The 25,157-nt window shown below is 44.6% G+C and overlaps 1 protein-coding gene across 2 annotated transcripts; it reads right to left on the reverse strand.

Moving 5' to 3' along the window:
• Positions 1–6,633: 6,633 nt before the first annotated feature.
• On the reverse strand, positions 6,634–23,216 carry TNFAIP3 (TNF alpha induced protein 3). Of its 2 annotated transcripts, none has more exons than XM_048298749.1 (9): positions 22,897–23,216; positions 19,421–19,733; positions 15,088–15,278; positions 14,715–14,862; positions 14,352–14,522; positions 13,428–13,608; positions 11,079–11,989; positions 9,005–9,237; positions 6,634–8,345 (listed from the first exon to the last, which is right to left on the reverse strand). In XM_048298749.1, the coding sequence occupies exons 2-9, from the start codon at positions 19,731–19,733 to the stop codon at positions 8,064–8,066; spliced, it is 2,430 nt and encodes an 809-aa protein (XP_048154706.1). In that variant the 5' UTR covers positions 22,897–23,216; the 3' UTR covers positions 6,634–8,063. The 2 variants fall into 2 exon arrangements, with proteins under 2 accessions (XP_048154706.1, XP_048154707.1); XM_048298750.1 differs by lacking the exon at positions 22,897–23,216 and adding an exon at positions 22,524–22,635.
• Between the last annotated feature and the right edge of the window lie 1,941 nt (positions 23,217–25,157).

Genomic DNA, 25,157 nt, shown 5'->3' on the forward strand with positions numbered 1-25,157 from the left:
TGATGAATATGTTAAATTTGACATTCATATAGACTTAGGTATGGGCAGTCCTGATGGGGCTGAGCTACATGTTTAGTGTGAGTAATGCATTTTGAACTTTAATGGTGCACATTTCTGTTATGACTCAAATGCACAGGAGTGCCAGCAAGCACCGGAGGCTTTCCTGCCTCCAAGCACCTGACCTGGCACCAGCCTTCAAAGAGAAGAGCTCTGCCAGGGGTTATCATTTATTGTTCTATCACAACTGTCCAAAGTTCCCTTTTTTAAAAAAAAAGTCTCTGGAAATGATGACTTTTCTTTTAGGCAAATGTAGGCTGGTCTAGACATACACATGATTGTGAAAAAGCCATGCAATATCATCCTTTTCTGTTAGGCTGAATCTTAATAATACATACATGAAAAATAATATTATTTCTTCCCACCAGTAAAAATGAGCTTTGTTCTCATTGCAGATAATAGGTTACAGGATAAATAAGCTACAATCTATCATGCTGAAATATCAGTTTGACAACTACTGTTGCTGTGCATTAAGGACCACAGCAAAGGCTAAAACACCTAGTTCCCATTAAACTGTAGCAAGCCACCAAAACATGCATCTATTTAAATGGAATGACTTTAACAATGAGGTCTGCTCAGATAGGCATGCCTCTGTGGCATGAGGATATCAACAGCAGAAATTTAAGGTGCATCTTTTCCCTCCAGATGTATAAAAGGAAGTAAGAGACTATTTTTTAAATGTTATCAGACCAAATTCCCATCCTATTTGTACTAAATAATGTCTCACTGCTCAGGGACTGTCTGAACATTGGTCAGGGGTGAGCAATTTTATTGTGCATCATTTATTTTTCTTAAGTTTTATTCCTCTCTCTTTTCTTTTAATTACTACTACTATTATTATTATTGTTATTGTTATTATTATTATTATTATTTTGTTGTTGTTGTTAGTAGTAGTAACAGTAGTATATTTCACTTTGTTTCAGTTATTAAACTCTTCTTATCTCAACCCATAAGTTTTACTTTTTTTTCTGATTCTCCTCCCCATTGTGAAGGTGTGAGTAAGTGGGAGTGCATCTTTTCACTCCAGAACATATAAAAGGAAGTAAGAGACTATTTTTATATGATAGCCGGCCAAATCCCCAACAGAATATCTGGAGTAAAGTTGCAGGAGAAAATTGAATTATTACAGCTTTACATGAATATAAATGTTACTGGAGTTTGCAGCAAGATGTTTATCCAGTGTCACTGCAGTTTACACTCTTCTGTCACCAGTGTCAGGCAACAGGAAATTAAATGAATCCCTCAAAAAATAATGTTAGCATGTGGGATTTCTGACCAGACAATCTCATGCTATGCCATACTTCATGCCGTAACCAAATTCTGTCCCACAGTGCTCAGCAGCATATCTGACAGAGGTCAGTAGGAAAAGCATTCTTTTCAAAGCACAAAGCACCACACAGGGTCGTGCTCCTCTTAGCAGATCCCCAGCTCACTGGCTTTGCTTTACATTGTAAATGAGAAGGGGATTTTGACTCCTTCTTGTGACATGACACCCAGTAGTGGCTCTTTTAAAAAACAGTACTGGCTGGGAACTGGACTAACTCATGATATGCATTTCTATGAGCTCATATGAATCCCTTGACAATGAACCACAAACAGAGAACAAAACCTAAGATCCCCCTTGCCCGGTAATTCACCAGGGGAAATCTCAATTCCTGCCCAACACCACTTATGTGTACTACAGCTTAACCCAGAAAAAAAAAAATTGTGGGGAAAAAAACCAGCCAAACCAATAACAAAAAGAATCATTGCTGTCAGAGATTGGGGTGGTGGGAGGGAGGAGAGTTTGCGTTCGTAACATCCACTTTAGTGAGGCTGCAGGAGGGGGCAGTCTGGATAGCATGCCGTAGACTGTCTTTCAATATTAGACAGAGGGAATTTTTTTGAAAATTAAGACTAGTACAAAAAGAAATCATCATAAAACTTCCAAGCAAAATTACCTGTTCCTATTACAGATTTCTCTTTGATGGATGGTACAATTGGGGTTTTTTTAGTATGATACACGTATATATACACAGAGGCTTTTTTTCAATTGACGTTCACCTTGACAAATGGAGGTGTAATCACATGGGGCTGACCAGGTTATCTACAGCAGCTGTTTGGTGGAAAAGGGCTGCAAGAGCTCTTGGCAAGGGTGCTGGGCTGCCTGGGAGGCAGTGGGTGGACAGCCATGGCTCTGACCAGACATCAGCAGCAGGCAGCTGCTGGAACCTGGGCAGACTCGTTGAGCTGGCTTGACCATAGCTTGAGAAGTGGTAACATTTGTGTAGGTGCAGGACTGGGCTGTGAGGCACATATAAGGGTGTCCTACTGCATTGAACATGTAGATGAATAACCCACCTGAGAGCTGGAGGCAGCCTTCTCCAAAATTACCATGGATGGTCAAGGAAAGGGGAGTTAATGAAATAGCAGCTCAATTAAACCACTTGTCTTTCTTACTATGCAGCTAGGATAATGATTCTGAACCAGGCAAGGGTTGATACTATGAGTATTTATCACTGATGTGGGAGAAAGGATCAGCACAGGAATGACTGAACAAGTTTAGTTTAGTCCATTGAATCCACTCCCATCAGTGACAGGTTTGCTTTTTTGCATGTCAGATGCGGGACCTGACAAATGGAGCACTCCAATGTACTTTTAACTCCAGATTTTAAGGTGCCTTTGCAGTTCAATGTGATCTGAAATTATAACTGTTCTGTGTTGTGGTTTTCTATTTCAGTGATATATGTATTACACTATAGTCTCCGATTCAAGTATGCAGGACAAAATTATGCAGCCAGTGCTCCCCTGTGCCTGTCACCTGAACAAATGTGCATGATGAACTCATGTGCACAAAATTATGCTCAGAATGATTGTTTTTGAGATTTATACCCAAACCACATATTCAACATCTAAACACTAGTGAAGTCTCCATGAATCTTCTCAAATACTGCCTTCAGCCCCAGAAGTCCTTCATCCCCTCTGTCAGTAAAATCTCCAGTTACTGAGGGTATCTGTGGTGAGTTTGTGTCCCAGTTCCCACACTGCAGAGGCCTTACTGCTGCCAGAGTCTCAGCAAGACTCTCAAACAAAGCATCAACCTGGACATATGAACTGCCAGGTCTTGGTTCTACCAGATATCCCTGCTTACTCATTGTCTCCTAAACACAGCTAGAGATGAGCAGGTAAGTTCATAATTTTTGTTCACTAGGTTGATTTCCCTCTTGACATAGCTGCTCAGAAGTCCCTGCCGTGCCTGTTCAGAAGAGGAGCTTAGAGTCCAATATCCCAGTCCCAGGTGGGAAAGACACCTTAGCATATCCCAAAAGCTTTGGTCTCATGATGGGGGCCTGTTTCTGTGTGTTTATCCTAATCACTGAACTGCTCTTTCTCCTATGCCTATCACTGTCAGTGTAAAGGCCATAGCTGCCAGATAAGTATGGTTTATCTGACTTCAGATACCTTTGAGGAATGGGGTGTATAGATTACGACAGTCTGTAGCAACTGCAGGGACATCAGGATGAAAGCTGGCAAAACGGCTATCACTTGTGATTCAATCAAGCACATAAAAAGTAGACATGAAGCCACTCCTGCATTTACAATCATTCAGCCCAATGTTTTTCATTTCCATTTATTGCATTGCTACGTGCTCCAGGCCATCAGTGGGTCAGCTGGAATCTGTACACCAAGTTGCACGGCAAGCAATTCACAAAAGGCTCATCAAACCAGACATCCTTACTTCAATAACCATTTTTCAGCTACTGCCTTGGAGAAGGATAGTTCTCCTGTGGGTTTGTCTGCAGTGAAGAAGCAGCACTGCAGGCTGCAGGCTCCCTCTGTCTCCAGGTAACTCTTTTCTTCCACTCCGCTGAGTGAGGGCGAGTGCTGTGAGGGGTGGGGATGGGGCTGAACAAGTGCAGGAGGAAAAGATGGGCAAATGGCTCACAGGCCATCAATATGCTGCCTTTCCCTTCTGTGTTAATGCAGAAATAACGTCACAGCCCGCACCTGAGGCTGTAACAGCAGGGACCCTCCGTTGTTGCTTTACCAGCAAACTGCTGACCATACTGAGTCCCGCCTAAAGCTCCCAGGATACGCAATTAGGTCAGTAGCTCAGTGTTACGTGTTTTGATCTAACACAGTACATGCTGTTTTGTGATCCCAAACCTGTTAAGTGGCCTAGTATTTCAGATCATGCCAAAGACTTGCCAGGCAGAGCACTGAAATACCAAAAGATAAACCTATGTACTCCCTACACTGAAAATGTACTAAGTGCTTTCTTCTTCTCTGTATCATGTTATCTATGAATTGAGTAGTTATATCCCTGAGAAATCCAGAAACATAGATAATATTCAGATCACCTTATATTCATCTAAAGGTATCCCTTCCCCAAATAAAATGAATGTGTAAGCCTGCACAGCAATCCCTTCCTGCACTATATTACAAGGAATTCCAGTACAATACCAGTAGTCATTAAGCCATTTGTTTCATATTGGGATTGTTTAGCCTGGAGAAAAGGAGGTTCAGGAGAGACCATATCACGCTCTACAACCACATGAAAGGAGGTTGTATCCAGGTGAGAATCAGTCTCTTCTCCCAGGTGAAAGTGACAGGACAAGAGGAAATGGCCTCAAATTGCACCAGGCGAGTTTTAGATTAGGTAATAGGAAAAATTCCCTCACTGAAATGATTATCAGGCATTGGAACAGGCTGCCCAGGAAAATGTTTGAGTCCCCATCCCTGGAAGTGTTCAGAAAAGGTTTGGATGTGGCACCTGGGGATATGGTTTAGTGGTGAGCGCATCAAGTGTTAGGTTAACAGTGGAAGTCAGTGATCTTGGAGATTTTTTCCAGTCTTAACAATTGTATGATTCTCTACTAGTTTTGCCTTTCTGCTAAGAAAAAAAACTCTGGCTATCGAAGATATGTGTCTTAGAAAAGAGCCTTCTTTTCTAAGTGAAGTGGTCACAAAAAGGGACACTCCAAATAAAAGTTCTCTCTTGCAGAACAGGAAGGAAAAAATATATGAACTTGAAGAGTTGTCTGGGCAAAGAGCAGAAAGCATCAAGAGGGTCAAAATCCCCTAAGGACATAAGGGAAATACCAGAGTATTTAAAAAAAAAAAGAAAGGCCCCACTAGCTTTAATGTTCCCACACAAGCAACTCACAAGAGACAGACTGGGCACTCATTTACATCGGAGCTTCAGAATGAGACCAGCCTCATGTGACACAAGGGTTATGAGTAATGGGCCCAGAAGAGAGCAGAGAAAAATCAGTGGGATGTGGGGCATTCGATCTGAAATCCTTCCTCTCTGCAGAAGTTGCAATTAACAGCAAATGGAGTAAATCAGCCTCTTGACACTCAGGGTGTCATGATGGAGGTTCTTTTCAGTGAGCAGGGACTGGTGGCTGCTGAGAGTGGATGCCATGAGCTGCCTCCATTTCCTGCTGCCTGGCTGCAGACATCCCTCCCTATCTTTCCCTGCTCTTTCACCACTGAGGTGTCTGCCTGGTGCAAAGTTCAATGAATCGCAGGGGCATGTGAGTTGCATGAGTTGTAAAGAAGGGAGAAGGTGGGTACTGGTCAACAGAGTCAGATTTTGTATAAGAGGAATGTGCTGTAGAGATGGCGTTGATAGGTCCAGCAGGCTCTGCTCTGGGGGGAGTAGGCTGACTTCTAGGTTGTACGCTCTGAAAGGAGAGGGAAGCTCTGTGAGTGCAAAGGGAGCTGGGCTATGGATTAAAGAGTTAACCAGGACAGACAGCAACTGAGCTGAGAGGACAGCCTCTTGGGAAAGGGTCCTCGACTGCACAGGGATGTTTGCAGCCTTGATTCATATTTTTCTTTCATGTCATGAGCAACACCGAAAAGCCATGACAGCGTACAGTATGGCAAGTGTTTGTATGTATGCCTGTCTAGGCAGAGGTCTGAAACACCCGAGTGCCAGTACAGGAGTTACAGTGCAGAAATCCTCTGGCAGTGAGGCTTGGTTAGGCTGAGCTTGGGATAAGAAGAAAACACTGCTTTCATGTAGTTCTTCGAACAGCAGTTGGCTACTTGCTCTTCACGAGCTACTGAGCAACTCTGATGCCAAGGCTTCCCTGCTGTCCCTGATAGAGGGAAGGTTGTAGGCCTGGCCTGTGCCTTTGGGGCTGCACACACAGCTGGGTGGAGGTTGGGATCATGTGCTGCCATCACCACCTCCCAGGGTAGCACTCAAGCACCACTCACTGGGAATTCCTGAAATAAGGGATGGATGAACAAAGAAAGCTAAATCAAGTCAGTGTAGGTTAGGTTTCGTTGCAGTCTGCTCCTGCACCATGCATACTCTCCCACACTCATTCTTCCGGGGATGAAAATAGTCTGCACCCACAGGAGCCAGCTCCTCACACCCAGGTCCTTCAACAGAGCCAAGAGCTCTTCCTGAGAGAATACCCACTCACAGCAAGTTATCACCTCTTCCAGGCACTTGGCTACATCATCTGCACCAAGGAGCAGTCAGTAACATGCTGAATGGTACTGCTGAACAGGAAGGCTTCCTTCAGGGGGTGTCCCATCCTCAACCGTGCTCTCTTGCGCCGATATAAAAATAACAAATTCAGTCCTTCAATAATTTATTTCTTTATACCACAGAAAGTTTTTCAATTATACATTTAAGTTTGTAACTTCCAACACTAGGGTAAATATATGTTAAAAAAAAACTAGCTGTGCAAATTTCAAATTGCATTGTTTCAAATAATATAAATATTTTAATAAAACATACGTTCACATTAAGGTTCACAAAATATATAAAATTTAACAGAAATAAGTCATGAGTTACTTAATTTTTTTTCTTTTTAGAAACTGGTTTTTTTAGTAACTAGAAAAAGATTCTAAACTTGAGAAGCAAGTTAGAAGAGGTATCCAAAATCATAGCAGCAAAACAGGTGCTAAAAACTTAAAAGGTGTGAAAGGAGAAGAGAGAAGCAGGTACCAGGCACAGTGGTAAAGCTGAGGTTCCTAAAGAAAAATTGCAGATTGAGAAGTGGAAGCATAAACTCCAGGAGTAAAATCTCAACCCTGAGGAACTCATGTTACTGAGCTCCAAGCTGTTTGCATGATAACAGAATCACATTAAGGATGACAGAGAGCGTGACAGAAATGGGAGGGAGGGTATGAACAGCACACACATACTCTTCTTGACAGTTGCAGTGCAAGAGAGGGAAGAGTCACTCTTGTTTCAGAACTGAACACAAAGGGATTTTGGGTTTTTCTTTGTCTGTTGGAGATAATTCCTTCCACAGAAGTGGGAAATGGCAGGATGCATTTTTGCCATCATATGCATTTCTTCTGTAACTTCTGTCTTTCCAGCTGTCTCGGGATTTGGGAAAGGTTCTAAATGCTGATTAGGTTAAGCTTGTTAAAGGAGCAGACCAGTGCTGGTCTTGTTTCTGGCTGTGGTTTGCTGAGGGCTCTGCAAACACAGACCGCTTGCTGCTATCACCCTAAATGCCTGCGGGAGCTCCCGCCCTGGCGAGCTCTGTAAGAACAGCAAGGACACGGGCAACCCAAACCATGTTTCTTTGGATGTCAGCTGGAAGTTGCATCAGTCTGTCCTGGGTAATCCCATTCAGGAAGGACTTGCCCCTGACTGATGTATGCAGACACAAAAAGGTCCAGCACCTCCGACAGTAGGCATGGGTCCTTGCCTGGGAGAGGGGAGGTATTGAGAAAGAGGCAGAATTGGGAAGTTCTTTGGATTCAAATGCTTCATACTTCCCTCCTGGGAAGTCCAAGAATTAAATATGGCATTGTAAGACCTTAGTCATGAATGAGAGCTCTGTGCAGAAGGCAATGTGACCTTCTCAGCAGTCCTTGTATGCAGTGTTTAGAGGAAGTAGAAATTTATTCCCATTCTTGGGAATAAACATGATCTGAGCAGACAGCTTATGTTTCCCCCCGCTCTCCCACTCCCAGGACTGTTAAGTGTTTTGGACATAGCACCATTTCAGTGAAGGAAGTAGCTGGCATCGCTTTCTTGTTCCCTACTAGCCATAGATCTGTTTGAACTGGTAGCATTCATTGCAGTAGCCGTTGCACTTGGCATTGCCATAGTGATCACAGGCAGGGGCTCGGCAGCGCTGCTTGGGAGGCTCCTGTGCCGCTGGCTCCCTGGCACTCCCCGACGGTGGGAGCTGACTGAGGCGCCGGCACTCCGGGCACAGGTCATCACTTCTGCAGGCCAGGTTGTTTCTACACGAAGCCACACCACACTGTCTCTTCTGGGTACTCAGTGCTGCTCGCTGCACATCTCTGTGCTGCCCTGTTCTCTTGAAAAATAATAAAACACATTGTCAGTCGCTGTGCTGGCAGCACAAATGGCTTTTCATTCCCTTTTTACTCTACTCATGGTTTGTATAGGCAATCACTTGGGGATTGCTTGCAGGCACTTCTACAAAGTGCAATGCCAAGAGCCAAGTCGAGTTTTACCAAAGAAAACCACAAATTCTGTCATTTCTTAGGAAAAAATGTTGGGTTTTTTATCTTTGGCAACCCTCAATTCTAAAAGGACCAAAACAAACCACATAAAATACCTCATACCTCCATCTGGAACAAAGACAGTCTGTAATGGACTCAATCAAAAATTCAACTTGAACCCCATGATGCAGTTGCACAGCTCTAAGGGTAAGAATGAAAATCCTCCCCAATCAACAAAACAACCCAATTGTAGGTCCAATTGCTTCCACTAAAATTGCTGGCAAAATCCCAGCTGAGGTAAAACTGAGCACGGCCACTGACAACCCTAAAGTGAGAATGACTTTTTAGGAGCACTGCTCAATTGCAGCAGAAAAAATCATGCTCTATGGTTGTCTTTCCATGATAGCTAGGATGCAGTCAAGGATTTTCTAGTATGCATCCCAAGTTGCTCACACAAGAGAAAAACATGCAGCGCTAAACAAGAGGAAGATTTTGAGAAGTTCACACTTACTTCTGGCTGTCTCACCAGCTGCTGTTCTGTCCTTCTGGCTTCTTGGAATCGCTGGTTCTGGGCTATAATGAAGCAGTTCTGGCAGTACCCCTCAAGCATTGTGCTGCCCAGGGTGCCGCAGTCGCGCCGCTGGCAGGACACAGTGTTACGGAAGCCGGCAGCGGAGCTCCCTGTCTCGTCTGCTCCCGAAGACTTCCTCTGAGATCTCCTCTGCTGGCGTAGCAGAACACTGTCTGTAATGCAAAGCATGAACAGGAGGAGTTCGAATGTGCCCAAGAGATTTGATGGCCCACAGCAACTGTAAAAAGTTCCCCACCTTAAAAATGAAAATAAATTAAAAAGATCAACTAGCCTCAAGCGTGGGTTTTTGACATCTCTGAGACACCCCCCACTTGGTACATCATTCTTCATGTTATGTAAATAAGGGTGCTAATGCAGCCTGACTTTCATATAAGAAGTTGTTGAAACAGATGATTTGGGAAAAACTTGCCCTAAGTGGGAAACCTGGATCTCACTGAAATTGAGAAAAATTTCATCTTTGACTTCATTTTGACTGTCATCTGTGACCTACCCGTTTCAGCCTCCCCCATTTCAGTCACATCAGATTATTGAAGTGGTACAGAGCTTAATAGGAAAAAGTGAATTATACTTTTTAGTCTCATGAAGCAATCTTATATATTCCACAATCAGAAGGAAAAAAAATTTCATTGTGAGCAATGCTGGAAAATAAGTTCTTGCAAGCTGGCATAGAAGTTCCCTAATCTGAATTCATGTGGAAAGCTCATTGTTGTGAAAGATGTCCCTGCCAATGGCAGAGGGGTTGAATTAGATGATCTTTAAAGGTCCCTTCCAACCCAACCTATTCCATGTTTCTTTACTTGTATCGGCAAATTTACCAGCAATAAAACAGTCTGAAGAGATAAGTAATAATTCTCTCTTACTTATGCCTTTCAGGCTCTATACCTAAGGGCTCTTTACCTGTGAAAGAGGGCAGCAGCATGAAAGATGAAGATTTCATGCTGTGATTTATTCACAGATTATTGCCTTTTTGAAGGTCAGTCTTTAAACACATGTGCATGCACACGCATGGTATTACCAAGGAAGATTTCAAGGCAGAGTATAACAATACAGGCCTAAATTACTCCAAAATATCAGCTAATTATCCACAGTCAACTGCTACTTGCTCTGCTTATCAAGGCAACTACAGTGGTTACTCCAGAGCATTATACCTGTTACATCCAGAACAGATACGGATCTTCAAATTCTTCAAAGGTTCTTAAGCGCCTTGCTAACATAATGGGTTTTCAGTACCTTCCATACATTTACAGCATTTCCTCCACTGACCTCTACAACTTGTCTAGCTGTGAAGAAAATTCATACCAAACCATAATTGCAGTGGATGCTGGGGAGGTATCAAAACCCACCCCCTTTTGAGTTAGTTTTGCTTCCATCAAAGCTGAAAGGAAGTTTTACGAGAGATTTCACAGATTTCTCACACTGCTGCCATGTGCTCCTTCATGGTTTTGGCTGGGGTAGAGTTAATTTTCTTCACAGTGGCTGGTATGGGGCTCTGTTTTGGATTTGTGCTGAGCACAGGGTTGATAATATCGAGATGTTTTTGTTATTGCTGAGCAGGGCTTACACAGAGCCAAGGCCTTTTCTGCTTTTCATAGTGCCCCGCTGGCAGGGGTGCATGGGAGGCCGGGAGGAAACACAGCCTGAACACCTGCCTGCCCATGGCAAGCAGTGAATTAATTCTTTGTTTGGCTTTGCTTGCATGTGCAGTTTTTGCTTTTCCTATTAAACTCTCTTTATCTCAACCCATGAGTTCTCCAGCTTTAACTCTTCTGATTCTCTACCTGAGCCTGCTGGTGGGAGAGTGAGTGTGTGGGGTTTGGTTGCTGGCTGTTGTTAAACCATAATAATAGGATAACAACAGACAGAAAATCACCTTCTCCTCACACTGTTTTCATCACCCCCTGCCTTTGTATCAGCCAGTGCACACAGAATTTCACAATTCAAGGAGGTTGATCTGCAGCCAAAGTCTGTCAAAGCTCACTCTATCTCTACTTACCATGGTTTTCCCGGTACTCAAAGAAACACAGCGTGCAAAAACCCTCATTTTGTGATGTCCCAAAAAACTTGCAACCAGGTTTCCTACAGAGGTTGCCTCCCCTGTTCTCCTCAGGAGGCTGTGCTGGTTGTGGGGGCTCCTTGCCATGGCTGTTGGGAGCCTGATAACAGGAGTGCTGGTGGAGGATCTGTGAGATCTGGGACGGGTCTGATGTTGATCTCTGGTGGCAGGTGGGCAGGAAAGCGGGACTGTCATTTGGGGACTGCTCTGTAGACCTTTTGAAGCAAGCGCTGCATATACCATTGAAGGTCCTCTTGGCCTTCTGACAGCACATTTTGCATGTGGCATAGTCTAAGTGTCTCTGGTCATCCAAGTTGTTGCAGGGACCAAGCTGTCTGGAGTTGTAGCAGCGTTCACACAGCCCATTGTGTTGCACATTCAATGTAAAGGGGCAGTCTGGGGTCCTGCACTTCATGGCTGTGGTTTCACTGTACAGGAAAAGGCTCGGAGCGGTTGGAGGTGCAGAGCGAGGCTCTGTTACAGGTCCTTCAGATGTCCATCCCCCAGGTTCACAAATATCCCCACGGGGCAAGCCTGACCCAGGTGCCTTCAGCTTCTCAGGTGCTGCTTTGGAGGTCTGCTTTCTTCCTTTGTTTGCTTGGGACCTCTGCTCAAAGCATTCGTGGCAGTAGGGCTGGGTGTTCACAGACATGTAGAAAGGGCAATTCGGCGTTTCACATTTCATCTGTAAGAGCGAGAGCTGGGAAAGTGACAGCTCCTGTCTATTCCTGGAACACATCTCTCTTCTAGCGGGTTCAGCATTCTCCTGCCACTTCTTGTACTCATGCTGTACCAGCTGAAAGTAATCTTCCACGAGGTTTATTTCTTTGGGTAGGTTGCCTTCATCTAACCTGACAGCCAAAAAAGGAAGATTGCATCAGTGGTTGAAAAGACCAGATGGTGGGGGTGGAAGCAAATACAAGCAATGTGAGAAGGAAATGTAGATTTAGTGCACATCCATATTACTCAGACAGAAGATCTGGGATGTTACACTGTTGCTGTAAATGGAAATAATTTTAAAAGCAGGTGTTCAGTGATGGAGACTTTCACATCTGAAATAAATGTCCCGAAACAATGCTAAACAGAAGTATTCTTAAAAGGCTTTGCTAGGTGAGGGTTTTCTGTCTAAGAGCTGTTTGCACAAAGAATATGGGTAACCTCTCAGAAGCAGAAAGTCCCCCAAATGGTGAATTTCTCTGAGGACCAGTGTTGAACTGAAGAGAGGTTAGAGTAGAAGATGCTTTTCTTCACTAGTCCATACTAAGAACAAGCCCTTCCTACAGTGGGCTCAGCATTCCATGATACAGTTTATCACAAAATCTGCTCCTGCTTCTGCCCTGCTGTGTCTGTATCTACCAGCAGAATTCTTCAAACAAAGTGGGGGGTTTCAGTGTGGCGCGTGCAATGCTACCATCCATCACACCATCCTTACTCTGCCTCCAGCTGCAGGGAAAAGATGAGGAGCTAACATTTCTGGTAATACTCCGGAACACATCCAGGCAGTGGGACTAGGGAAGCTCAAGTGCTACCCTTTATGTGTGCGTGTATCCTTTTGGTAGGAGGACTTCAATTTTCAAGGCCCCTAAACCAGAACCAGTCAACAGCATAAAGATTCCTTTCCATGTGGTAGTGGAATCAAAGACTGAGGATACAGGGAGTTACTTTCCTCCCTCAGTTGTGAGGGGACTGGCTGGACATCGCTGCCAGTGTCCATTAAATATGAGAAGCTGATGTGTCTTGCCAGCTGCTCCCTGTGTGTTACTGATGCTCAACCATCAGGGGGATGAGCAGAGACACCGGTTCCTTCACTGGCCACAGCTTCCTGCCTACTGCCACACGGAACAGCCTAGGGTGTTGAGGCATCTGTGCTAAGACCATACTGCCAAGTACTTTCCCCAGGGCAGCCAAAACTACACCAACTGCCCATTATGCAATGTGCCCTTACACAAAGCACAAGAGCTTGGGCTAACTAGTTCCTGCATTTAACTACTTTTCAACCACCCTCCTGTGTAATCCAAAAGTCAGTGAAACTGATCAAATGGATTTTTTCTTTTAAAATGCTAGTTTCAGTTTGCTAAGTCTGACCACATTTTTGCCTTTAAATTTGAGACAGGCCTCAGCTCATACTATTTCAAAACATATCAACGGTAATGCCAATGTTTCATATTTCAGGTAGTAAACACATGGGTCACCTCGAAGGAAGGAAAGACCAAAAGACGACACTAGGCTGCCCGGCTTGTCCCACTTTGGTAAAAAATATAACTTTGAGGAAACAGGAATGACACTCACTTTGCAGCATTAATTAGATGAGTTGTACCATGATCCCAGCCTTGCACTGGAATTTCCATCACTATCAAGTAGTCTTTTAGCAGCTGCTCTTTCTCCCTCTCTTCTGCATCTGTCAGAAAGTGCACATTCAAATCCTCAAATCTGCCTTGTTCACTGGTGACCAGAGGGACAGCCCGGATTTCTGTGGAGAAACAAGATGGATTAACACATACACATGCACACATATATATACACACACACACATAACCAACTAGTCAGGAATAACCATAAAATGCAACACATGGAGATATCACCACTAAATTTTTGAGAGAGAGGAGAACAGCTGGGCAATCAGTTTCCATATGGTACCATGGGGGAGGTCGCAGACACACCTACATCACAAAGTTAGCTCCATGCCACAGTAGTTTTAATGTCCCCATAGCAACTTCTCCATGTGAGCAGCACTGTGGATCTTTGTTTGTTATGCCTTTCTGTGGGATGATGCTGTAACCTGAAACTAGAGAACTGCTGGCCACTCAGAAGTGATGCATTAAAAATGGTAAAGCATGTATTTTGTTATTCCTGCCAGGCAGTGGTACCCTGCTGTGAGACTGCATCCTTCAAAGCTTCTTCTCTTATGATGTGATCTGGAAAGGAGGCCAGAACACAATAAAGCAGAGGCTACCCTTTGACTAATTCCAGCCTGCAAGCAGGTGAGTTGCACTCTACTTTCCATCAATACCTTGAAGGTAACATTTAGTTTCTATTCAGATCCACAGACAAAGCTGTTTCTGCTCACATTTTAAGAATGTATTTCAAATTCATCTTTTACATTTATTTAACTTTATAAATGGAAATCTAAACCAGATTATATTTTAAATGCTTTATCAGCACAATGGTTTTGAAGAAGGAACATAAATACCAAACAAGGTACTTGAAAAATACCTGGCCCGCTGTCCTTTAGAGTCACCAGTGGTGTAAAATGCATGTTGTCATAGCCAAGCACAATTGGGTATCTGTAGCATTCTTCAGCTGGCCACAGGAGAGGCAAGTAAACACCACCAACATTCAAAGGAGCAAAACTGGAACCTGACTCTAAGCTTCTAACCACTTTATCTGCATAAAAAAGAAAAAGAAAACACAAATAATATGTGCTACAGGCAAGAGTAAACATATGCTGGGGGTTTTAGAATAATTGCTGAAAACACTGTGTTCTGAAATGCATCTACCTGAAAACAACAGTTGTTGACTAAGACTACTAACACAGCACAAGAGTAACGCAGTGGGATGACCAGCCAGGCAACTCACCTGCAAGGACAATGACGGGCCTTCTGAGGATGTTAGCAAGGATGAAGATGTGGATTTCTTCCAGTGCATTATAAGGAAGCCTGTTTCGAGCCCCAGATATTTCTGGGGAGGTCATTTCAATGAGGTATTCCCACTCCTCCTCCCAGTTCTGAGGAAAGAAACAGTTGTCACCAATGGTTCAAAGACATGGAGGTCAGGAACCAGCTGCAGTACAGCAGTGCTCAAATAACTGCATTTTCCCATTTCCTCCAAAGGAAGACTATTTCTGCTCTCCATTAATGATGGAATCCGTGAAGCCCAAAAGCAAACAGAATCAGCAAGGCAACACTGGTGAGCACTCAGAAAACAGCACCATTCCCTCAGGCTGCCTTACCCGGGTGTCATAATGGAGTCCCGTTTCTACAAACTCCTGGGATTTAACAGCCTCCCGCTGCCAGCGGAGCTTGAAGTTCCGTGTGTCAATCTCCCTGAGAGCACTAAACAATGTTTTTCTTAAGACAAGGTCGATATCTTCAATGCCCCACATGTACTGCGATGCTGCATGCATAAGGCAATTTCCATCACCTGCAACAAAGAAAGAGTGCATTATTTTCAAATGGCTACTTAAATAAAACACCACAAACCTGTGGGACATAGAATTACACTGCACATATGCATATTCCCTGTGCACTTCTCTCTAAGCCTCAGAGAGAAGGGTTGTAAAGAAGGAGACCAGAGTTATGGTCTCTGTTCAGAGACAGAAAGAAAAAACTCCCCTCCCTACTGGTTTTGTCTCTGTACCAGTCCAAGTTAAGCTGTCATTCAGCAATGCCCCTTACCTATCTTACTTAACTTTGACTGGTATCACACACTAAATTTTGGGGTCAACTACAAATGTCAAACACAGCTGAAATAGCTTCTTAAACACAACGAAGTCATAAAATTACAAAAGAAGATGTAAATCTCCCTCGTTGGTGTTTATACAAATATACACCAAATGGCATGGGGTTGAAATAATGAAAGCCATTAAGAAAATATTACAGTAACACCAAGCCTCACATCCCCTGATGAGCACTGCTTGGCACTTGGCTGTCCTTGATGGAGGAATTGTAATAAAAAAGGAGACAGAAAGGGAGTGGCAGGCGATTTATGTAAAGCAATCATAGGAACACCTCTGGCCTTCCTCTCAGAAATGATAGTGTGTTGGGTGTTTACATGATTACTTAGAGGGCTGTTTTTCAGAATCCAAAATTAGAACTAAGTAAATGAAAGACAGTGATTCCATTTTCATTTACGCAATCTCCTTGCATTGAAAAATTCCTCTTTCCATGTAGGAAGGATTGTGATATTCTTCAGTTTCAGAGAAACTGAGACTCAGAGGAGATAACTTAATTAAAAGATTTGACAAAAAATATATCTATATCTGGGTTTCGAATTCTATCTCTAGCCATCTTCTTCAAAAGGGGATGTCTCCCCTGAAAGGGAGACATAAAGAATCATTATTGTCATATCCTCAGATGCAAAACTAGGTCTGATGTTTACTACAGTGGTAAACAGATTCACCCAATGTTAAGAAACCACAGCAATTTTTTTGGAATAGAAGACATCAACCCTGGTAAAGCTACTAGATTTTTTCTCATGTGAAAAAAAACCCAAACAAACCCACCCAAAGAACTCCCACAAAAGAATTAAACCCAGTTTGCCACACACATTATGAGTTCAATTACACCATTGTGAACACTTTTGCTACTTATTCTGTGAAACTGCAGAGAAAAGCCTACAATAGACCCCAGTTCCTGAGTAAGATATAATTTGAAATCTACTCAATGCTTCATAAATTGTTATGGGATTGGTGGATATCAGGTTCCTGCAACTGCCTTCTGGTTTCTGAATGCTGTCTTGCAAAGCTTACTTCAATTCTGCAGACTGCTTACTTGAGCTCAAATATCAGGGAGCAACAAAGACGACAGAAAAACTGACTGGGTTTCCTTCTGACCAAGAAAGATGACATATTAATCCCATTAAAATTTTCCCTTTGCAAAATCTAGAGCAAAGATAAGATTAAATTTTTTCTCTCTCTGAGAGCTCACTTTCGGTTCTTTATTGAGAAGCACTGCCCAAAATTCCTTACACAGCACTTGGAATTCCCCCACACCGTTTGACTAGCAATTGAGCAACAGTTGTACTTTTTGTTCTGCAGGGTGCAGCATAGCCTCCCTCGGACTTTCCCAGGGGGTGTGGCTGGGCGAGCTGGAATGACTGCCAATTCATTATACAAGTGAAATCTCTACAGCCAATAGATGCTGGAATTTTTAAATTTAAAAAAAGGAAAAAAACCCAAACAGTTTCGATTTTTGTACCTCCTACCGCTTTCCTTCTATCCTCCATTCTCAGATTTCTGCAAAGAAATATGTGGTGATTCAAAACAGCTTTTTTAATTAAGAAAGCCCCACCACTCCACAGATTCACAAACATATTAAGTAAAATGTACATCAAAAGATCCCGTAGGAGATACTTACTCTGTTTTCAACAACTACAACCTTGATCAGAAAAACCCCAGAATTTTCTGAAGAAAGCCCACTGCTGACTGAAAGAATTAACATATTCCTCCCACATCTATAGGTTAAACAGCTAAATGCTTAAAGAAATATTTTTTATGTCACATGGGAGAAAAAAAAAAGTTACTTTCTGGAATAATACAGGGCTTCTCCAGGCTTCTGCACTTCTTTCAGAGATCCTCTCCTACTGTCCAACCTACCTTCCTTCTCCTGCAAAGGTCCTTCAATGCAACTACTTTGCATAACCCACAGGTTTCCAAAGGCACTCCTACTCATGCACTTAATGACCCCAAAGCACTGAACTGAAGCCAAGTTCTTCGTCGGCACAGTGTATGGGGAGACCACAAACCGAGTCCTTGCTTTGCTTTCCCTCAATCTGCCCTAATATTTCAGCATCTCGTATACTGGTGCGCCTGCTCACAGGCGGGATCCAAGTCCATGCTACTCCCACCTGTAACACTTGCCGATGGTCATGAGACAAAGAAAGAGGTCAGTGTTACTGAATGTAACGTGGTCACCACAAGGGTCTGTCCAGGCAGCCTTAATCCCTGCAGGATTTCTATTGACAAGAGAGGGGGGGATTCTAAAACTGTTACTCTTTGCCCCAGGCAAAAATTGTGCACATTGTCCATTTTTCTAGAAAATCTGTTAGAGTGAAGTTTTTAAGATGCAACACTTGGAGTGATGTTACCTTCCCAGCATCTGCAAAGCGCTGTCTGCCCTAGCTGCAACTCCAGTCCTTCCAAAGCTCAAGATTCCGCAACGTCTGTGCACACCCCAACTGCAGTCATGAGAATTTTACACCAATGCAGAGGCAGCCCAAAAAGCCCACCAAAAGGTCAATGCCTCTACAACAGTTACAGACGCACATCGGGATCAGGCGTTAGGTTGCACAGTGACATCTACCTATTTTTAAGGCTTCTGTATAACACAGCTGTGTACAATCAGACTGAGAAATATGGCAGAACTTGGAAAGGGAACAATGTGGACTAGGAAGATAAGTATAGAAGCAGATATGAAAAGAAGCAACCATAGAACACAACATGGACTTCAACAAGGCTGCAGGTCCACCACACTCAGTGTTTCTGTAACTGCTGTGATCTGCTCCTTGAGCAAAGAATATGTACTTTCCATCTTCTTGAAGTCCTCACCGTCCCAGTCTATTCTTCCTGGTTAGGGACAACCTGTGCTGTAAGGAATCCTGGGTCCAAGTTTGCAGCTGCGTGACTGTAAGTCATAGCCATTACCGAATCTTTCCTCCACTGAATGTGAAATGCCTGGTGACTCTTACAGTCATGTGCCAAGGTTTCCTGCTCAGGACTGTGGACAAATGCAACCCGTTCAGGAAATCTTGGCGCTACTTCTGCGCCTTTTCCTTTGTAGCACTTGATGCAATACACACACAAAGTAACCCAAAAGCCAAGTCCTGAAACCAGCACTGACTGTTGAAAGAAAAGGGCACTGCAAACTTTGTGTTGCACAAAGATGGGTGTCAGTCACACCCATGGGGGCTACTGGTGGGCCCTGAGAGAAGGTGAGAGCTGGCAAACCCCAGCAGGTAGCTGAGGATGAGGGAGCAGCCCCAGTGTGGGGTGCTAACCCCAGGGACAGCAGCATCAGGTTCCCAGAGGCTCCATGTTCTGAGTGCTATTGCCGTCACTGTTCTTAAAGTTGGATCAGCAAGCAAACCCTGCCTGCCAGCAGGGCTTACTGGAAGGATATTAGCTTCTGCTAAATATACATGGGAATGCATCCCTGTCACTCAAAGCATCTGAAGGCTCCTCTTGCCTGGCATTAAAGGATGTTTGGTGCTTCCGACGAGGCTGCCGACATGTAGCAGTCAGATTCGTGGGAAGGCGGTGGGTTCCAAATCAAGTTTCCCTGCCTCCTTCTTGACTCTGAAGTGCCACAGCTTACCAACATTATTAAAATATCTGTGAAATTTCTACGGTATTCACATACTGTGGTATGGGCAGGGGTCTGCTACAGCCTCAGGGCAGTACCTCACGTGGAAAGAATTTTAATTTACAAAACTAAGATTAAAAGGCAGCACATTTTTAAAGCCATGTGCTTCTGTTTCAGTAATGTGAACTCAGATGCTATTAATAATGTTACCTACATTCGTAGAACCCATTTTACTGCGAGTGCAAAGGCCTGCTCATAACTTACCATTAGTCTTCAAAGGAACAAGTCTCCGAACTTCCCTGCACCAGTTGAGCTTCCTCTGGCGCTCCAGTGAAGTCTGGGTAGCCTGGTCAGTCAGGGACTTCTGAAGCGTTTCCCGAAACTGTGGACAAAACTGGCACATTCTGAACATTTCTATGGTATATCTGTGCATAGTCCTGAAGTGATGAATTATTCCACCGGGAGGTTTGACTAGATCCTCAGGTGTCCTCTCTCTGATCTTCATAGCCTTCAGCATATTGCTCTGATACAAAGCTTGAGGAAGGATGTGTTGGCCAGCCATGTTTCTAGAAGACATCTGAAATGAAAGAGGATCATTTTATTGCCATGTTAGTGTCCCTCTACCACAGTGCTATCACTTCTGCAGAGACTGAGAAGACACTTTCAGGGGCTGGATTCTGGATGCGGTTTTGCCTAAAACGAGCACAGAGTGGATGCAGTCCAACTGAGCCTTTCATAAATAATGTTTGTTTAAAGCTCATATTCACTAACTTTTCTGCATTACTCAGATATAGGCAGTGATCATCTTATCCCACTCATTTGCTGATATAATTGACTGTGATATTAAAGAGGATTTATTCATAAGTAAGGAAACTGCATCATCATTCAAAAAAAAGCGCATTTAAATCAAAATAAAGATAAGAGAAGGCAAGATCAAGGGAAGGGAAAATTATCCTGGAAATGTAACTAATTGATAATTGCACAGCATAATCCCATATGCACTTGCTGAATTTCAGCACATTTCAAGCTCTTGCTTTGATAACATGCCAAAAGAAAGCAGATAGTGACCATTCAGATTTCCACAGCCCAGACATTCTGAGAAGTGATGGTCAGTAGAGTACAGAAAGAGCCCAAAGAATTGCAAGCTGTGCTAGTATCAGTCCCATACTTACAGTGGCCAGATACGGTAGATGAGGAATTTGCCACTCAAGGAACAGACTTAGGCTACTTTTCTTGAGGCTCTTTGTATTTTGTGAGTGGTAGAGCTACAGCACAGAGGCGCTTGTGCCATGTGTGGGGGTGCAGACTCCAGTGCCACTATTACTCAGTGGTAAGCCAACAGAGCTGAAAAAGCATTTCCACTTGGCTCAAAACCCCCAATATCTTTCCACAGTAGGACATGTAATGTTTACTGCCCAGCATCCCTTTCTTCAGTAACTCTGGCCTCATGGGGTGCAGCAGGAAGAACATAAAAAGAAACCCATAACCTCAAACCCTCTACACTCTATGAAATACTTATTCAGAGCACACTAACTTTGTGGCTAGTTAGAGCCAATGTAGGCACAACATCCCTCAGAACTCCCGTGCGCTACAGTACAAACAACAATAACCTGTTTTTACGTGGAGGGCTCTCCACACTGTCCACAAACATTCCTGCTTTGTTTAAAAACAAAGCAAAGTTTGTATCAAGACAAATAAAAGTATGCATGCTTAACATGTTTCGAGTATAGCTAGTCACATTAGGAGAACCCACCATTGTGATTATGTGTCTAGGGACAAGTATCAAGCCACACATGTATATCAATCTACGGACATCAAGTACAGGGAAACAAGAAACAACCAAAAATTGTTTATGCAACTATTAGGAAGTTTTCTCATGCAGATAGGAGTCAGGAGGCACAGGGAGAGGAAGAAGAACTCCAGTCTGACAGAGTGACTGGGAAGGCATTCCCAGGTCTATGGAGCCAGAAAACCCCTCTTGCACAGAAGGACTTCAGCACCTCCTTCCCCACAGGGAAACATCTCCTTACTCCTCTTTACCCAGACACTTCCATTGGCAACATCCACCTCCAAATGCCCAGCCAAAGCTTTGGAAAAGACCCTCTCAGGGTGAAAGGGGACCTCAAACTCCAGGTGCCAAGAGCTGACCTCTATAACCTGTCTGAGAACCAGCTGATGGAGACGTACAGTGGACATCCTGAAAAGCCCTGAACAGAGGCAGATGAAACAGGCGATGCTACAAAGTTCTACTTTAGGGCAATGTCATTCACACACCCTACAGCACAGGGCTGTGACATCTTGCACATATGGAAAAGCTTTCCTTTAGGTAATAGAGATGGCATGTTCTTATCATTCCCCCACCAGCATACAGCCTTAAAATGAAAATAACACATTTTCTCATCCACTCTCCTCGCCAGTATAGTTTTAACACATGCTATTTACGTAATCCTGTATTTAAATGTATGAATGATTCTCAAAAGGAAATAAAAACAACCCCTTACTAATCTATATAATAACCACAGCTCTACTTTGCTCTGAGATGACCAAAATACTGAATTCCTTACTTATGTTAGTAGAAACATTGAGTCAATGGGATTTTTTACACAAATAAAGACTAATCACATGACTAAGCACTACCGGCACGGACCCTTGAAATGGTTATTTCCAGCTTTAAGTAACAAAAAGTACTGAGTTTACAGAAGTACTCACTGAAACAACATCATTCGATACTATGTTCTACAGACATTTTTCCCCCTCCACATGTGGAAATTACTGCCTATGCTATTTACAGTCATAAATGTCAATCAAGGCAAAAGCCAAGCAACCCTTATTTTCAAAATCAATGGGATGAAACAAACAGAACTCAATAGCCATCTAAGTTGGAGATTTAAAAGTAGAAAACCGACCTACAGTTATTATTTTACAGTCTACTGTGCTTTGTTGTGTGTTATGCTACTTTAACGTTCTGACAAGTAATGACTAGGAATTCCCAGAAAGGAACAGCTGTAAACAATAATTAGAGACAGCATCCTTTCCAAACGTGTAATACTGAGGATGCTGGGCTCGGGAAAGCTGAATAATGTTCTGAGATCTGCCAATGGTTTCATAAAGTTATTTTAATTTTCTGTCCTCTATTTGAGAAAACGGCAATTAATAAACTTCTCCATAAAGTGCTAAAACTCCTAAAATAAATATGCTTAATACCTTTTAAGCCCCCATAGATTTTTTTCTGCCTGGGTCTTTGCTCGGTACAACCCAAAACATAGTATTACTCTTCACCAAATCAGAAGATGAGGACCGAGGGTCTTTTAAATCCCACAGGACTGGTTTACCCACAGTAAGTGTTCCGCGTTCTTCGTTCCCTGACCTACTGCTCTGCTGGAGGCTGGGTATGCAAGGTGGAAAGGACACAATACGGCCCGCCAGCTTCCCAGGAGAAGGACCCGAAGCCCCAGGGCGGACTTCCCCGCGGCCGCCGGCGCTCGGAGCAAGCCCGGCCGCACCGCACCGCGCCCGCTCTGCCTCTGCTTCCGCGTCGCGGCGCCCGTGGAGCCCCGGGGCCGGGCCGGGCCGGCAGCAGCGGGCACAGCGTCACCGCCCGGCCGGCGGCGGCCAGCGCCAGCCGGAGCCGGCACACGGGGCACGGCCGAGCCCCGCCGCCAGACCCGCCTGGTCCCCCGAGGCGGCCTCCTGCAAACGCGCCCGGGGCTCCGCCGTGCCCTGCCCAGAGCGGCGCTCACCTCTCCGCGGCGGGCTCCTCCTCCGGCCGATCCTGCCGTGACTCCTGCTCAGCAGCGAGGCTGGGGCGATGGGGCGCAGCCGCGCTCGGGATCCATCAACCCCCACCGTGCCGGGGCTCCTTCCTTCCCTTCTCTCCCCGCCGGAGCTGCTGCTGCTGCTGCTGCCGCCGCTGCGGAATGAAGGGCTGAGCCCAGCCTCTTGTTTTTTTTCCCTTTCTGTTTAAGCGCCCGGGTGAAAAAAAAAAAAAAAAAAAAAAAAGAGAGCGAGAGACTGAAAACACAACACAAAAAACCCCAGCGGGGATTTCCACCGGCAGAGCGCAGGGACTTTCCGGCCTGTGACAACCGCCGCGGCCCTGCCGCCGCCAGGGGGCGCCGCCGCCGGGCAGCCCCGCGGCCTCCCCGCCCGCCGTGACTCACCCACGGGAATTTCGGGAGCCGGGATGGCATTTCTTCCTTCCTTATTCCTTTCCCCCCGGGCAGGAGGTTGCCCATCCCGTCCCGCAGGCTTCGCTCCGCTCACGGGCCGGCCCGGTGCCGAGTGGCCGGGTCGGGAACAGCTCTGTGTCCCTGCGCAGAGCGGCGCCCCGGCCGTGCCCCGCACCCCCTGAAGGCCGGCACTGAGAGGCGGCTGCCCCGGGAGCCCTTCCCGTGTCCTCAGTCACACGGGCACGCGTGGCAAGCGCCTGCCCTGGCACACAGGTCTCGGGCTGCAGGTGCCCGGGTGTAGATGCCCACACCCCTGCCCCAGCATCCCAGCAGGACAGGAAGGGAGCCCGTCCCATGGAAAGTATTGCTCTTCCCGACGGTTTTCAGACCCAAGCAAGTATTTATTTTTTTCGTTTAGCTTGTACGTGCTCCACAGTTTTGGCTCTGTATTTTAAGTAACCACAAGTGACTTCATTTCTTTAATTAGAGGATAGGCCGATATGTAATCCCATAATCCCATATGCTGGCATTTTTGGCAGGAGATGTCAATGTGCTTTAATCCAGCCCTGCTCGAGGTAAGATTGTTGTAGTTAAGGGGCAGAACAGTGGGCTAAAGCTATCAAGTCAGGGAGATCTTAGTGTCTGAATATGTTTGTAAATTATTGACTGCAGCTAGCAGCTTGTAGGAATCATTAAATTTAATTATTGTAAACAATTCATTCATACCTTTAAACAATGTCCTAATATCTGTGCAGTGAAAAAATTCACTGAATAAAACCCCAATATGTAAGGGCTGCTAATATGATTTATGGATGGGATTTATGCTGGAAAAGGGGCAGTTTTTTGCTCAACATCCTTGCAATCTGAAGGCACCCAGAGATGAAAAGCAGTGCAACAAAGTTTCTTGCAGTATTGAAAGACTTCATCTTCCCAGATGATGAGCTCCTCCTGCCTGTTCCTGAGTATCCACCCCTCCCACGGGCAGGATGAGAAGCCGGGGTTGCTGCACACCTCGAAATCAGGTCTTAAATATTGACTCCTTCAGAGAACAGGTGGATTTTGGAAGAGTTCAGCCTTGAACTCCTTCACCTCACCTCCAGCAGCAGCAGCAGCTGGCTCAGATCATGCACTTGTGTCACACAACAGGGTTATGTGGCAACATGATCTTTCCCAGGGTTTACAGGCCTGTGCTGGCTCTGCACAACATGCCATCCTTCTCCTCTGCCTTTGTTCAAAAAGAAGTCGGGGATATGGCTGGAAAAATAATGATCCCTTCCAATTTTTTTTTTCTCTTCTCCTTGGAGAGTTTTCTTTTAAAGATTTTTGTGTGTTGTTTTTCTTTCTTCTCCCCTCTCCCCCTTCCCCCCCCCCCCCCCCCCCCCCCAGCCTCTCTGATGCCTTGGAAAGTATAGTTGGGTAGGAAGGCTCTGCATTTAATGATTGATAGCCTGAGGGGTGTCTAAGATCCAGGGGACTGGATATCTGAAGGAACTGGGCCTGAGTGATTCCTTGCATAACTAGGGCAGCATCTGTGCTGTGATTTACACAGTGTATGTTTCTGTCAGCATCTTGCAGTTCCCTTCTCCTGGACATTTTCCCCTGTTCGCCCATGGGGACTGAGGTAGCAGATTACTGAAGTGATCTGGTTAGAGGAAAAAAAACCTTAAAAATATATTTGTTTTTATCCAAAACATTTCTCTCATGTGATATGAAGCCCAGCACCTCACAGAGTTTTACAGAGAGTATTTGAAGTGATGGAGGGTTTCACAGTGGAGTAGGAATGATGAGCTAAGGTAGGAAGTAGGGAAAAAAGAGCTGACTTGTACCCTGCT

The sequence above is a fragment of the Corvus hawaiiensis genome, chromosome 3 (genome assembly GCF_020740725.1).
Source record: "Corvus hawaiiensis isolate bCorHaw1 chromosome 3, bCorHaw1.pri.cur, whole genome shotgun sequence".
Lineage (NCBI taxonomy): Eukaryota > Metazoa > Chordata > Aves > Passeriformes > Corvidae > Corvus > Corvus hawaiiensis.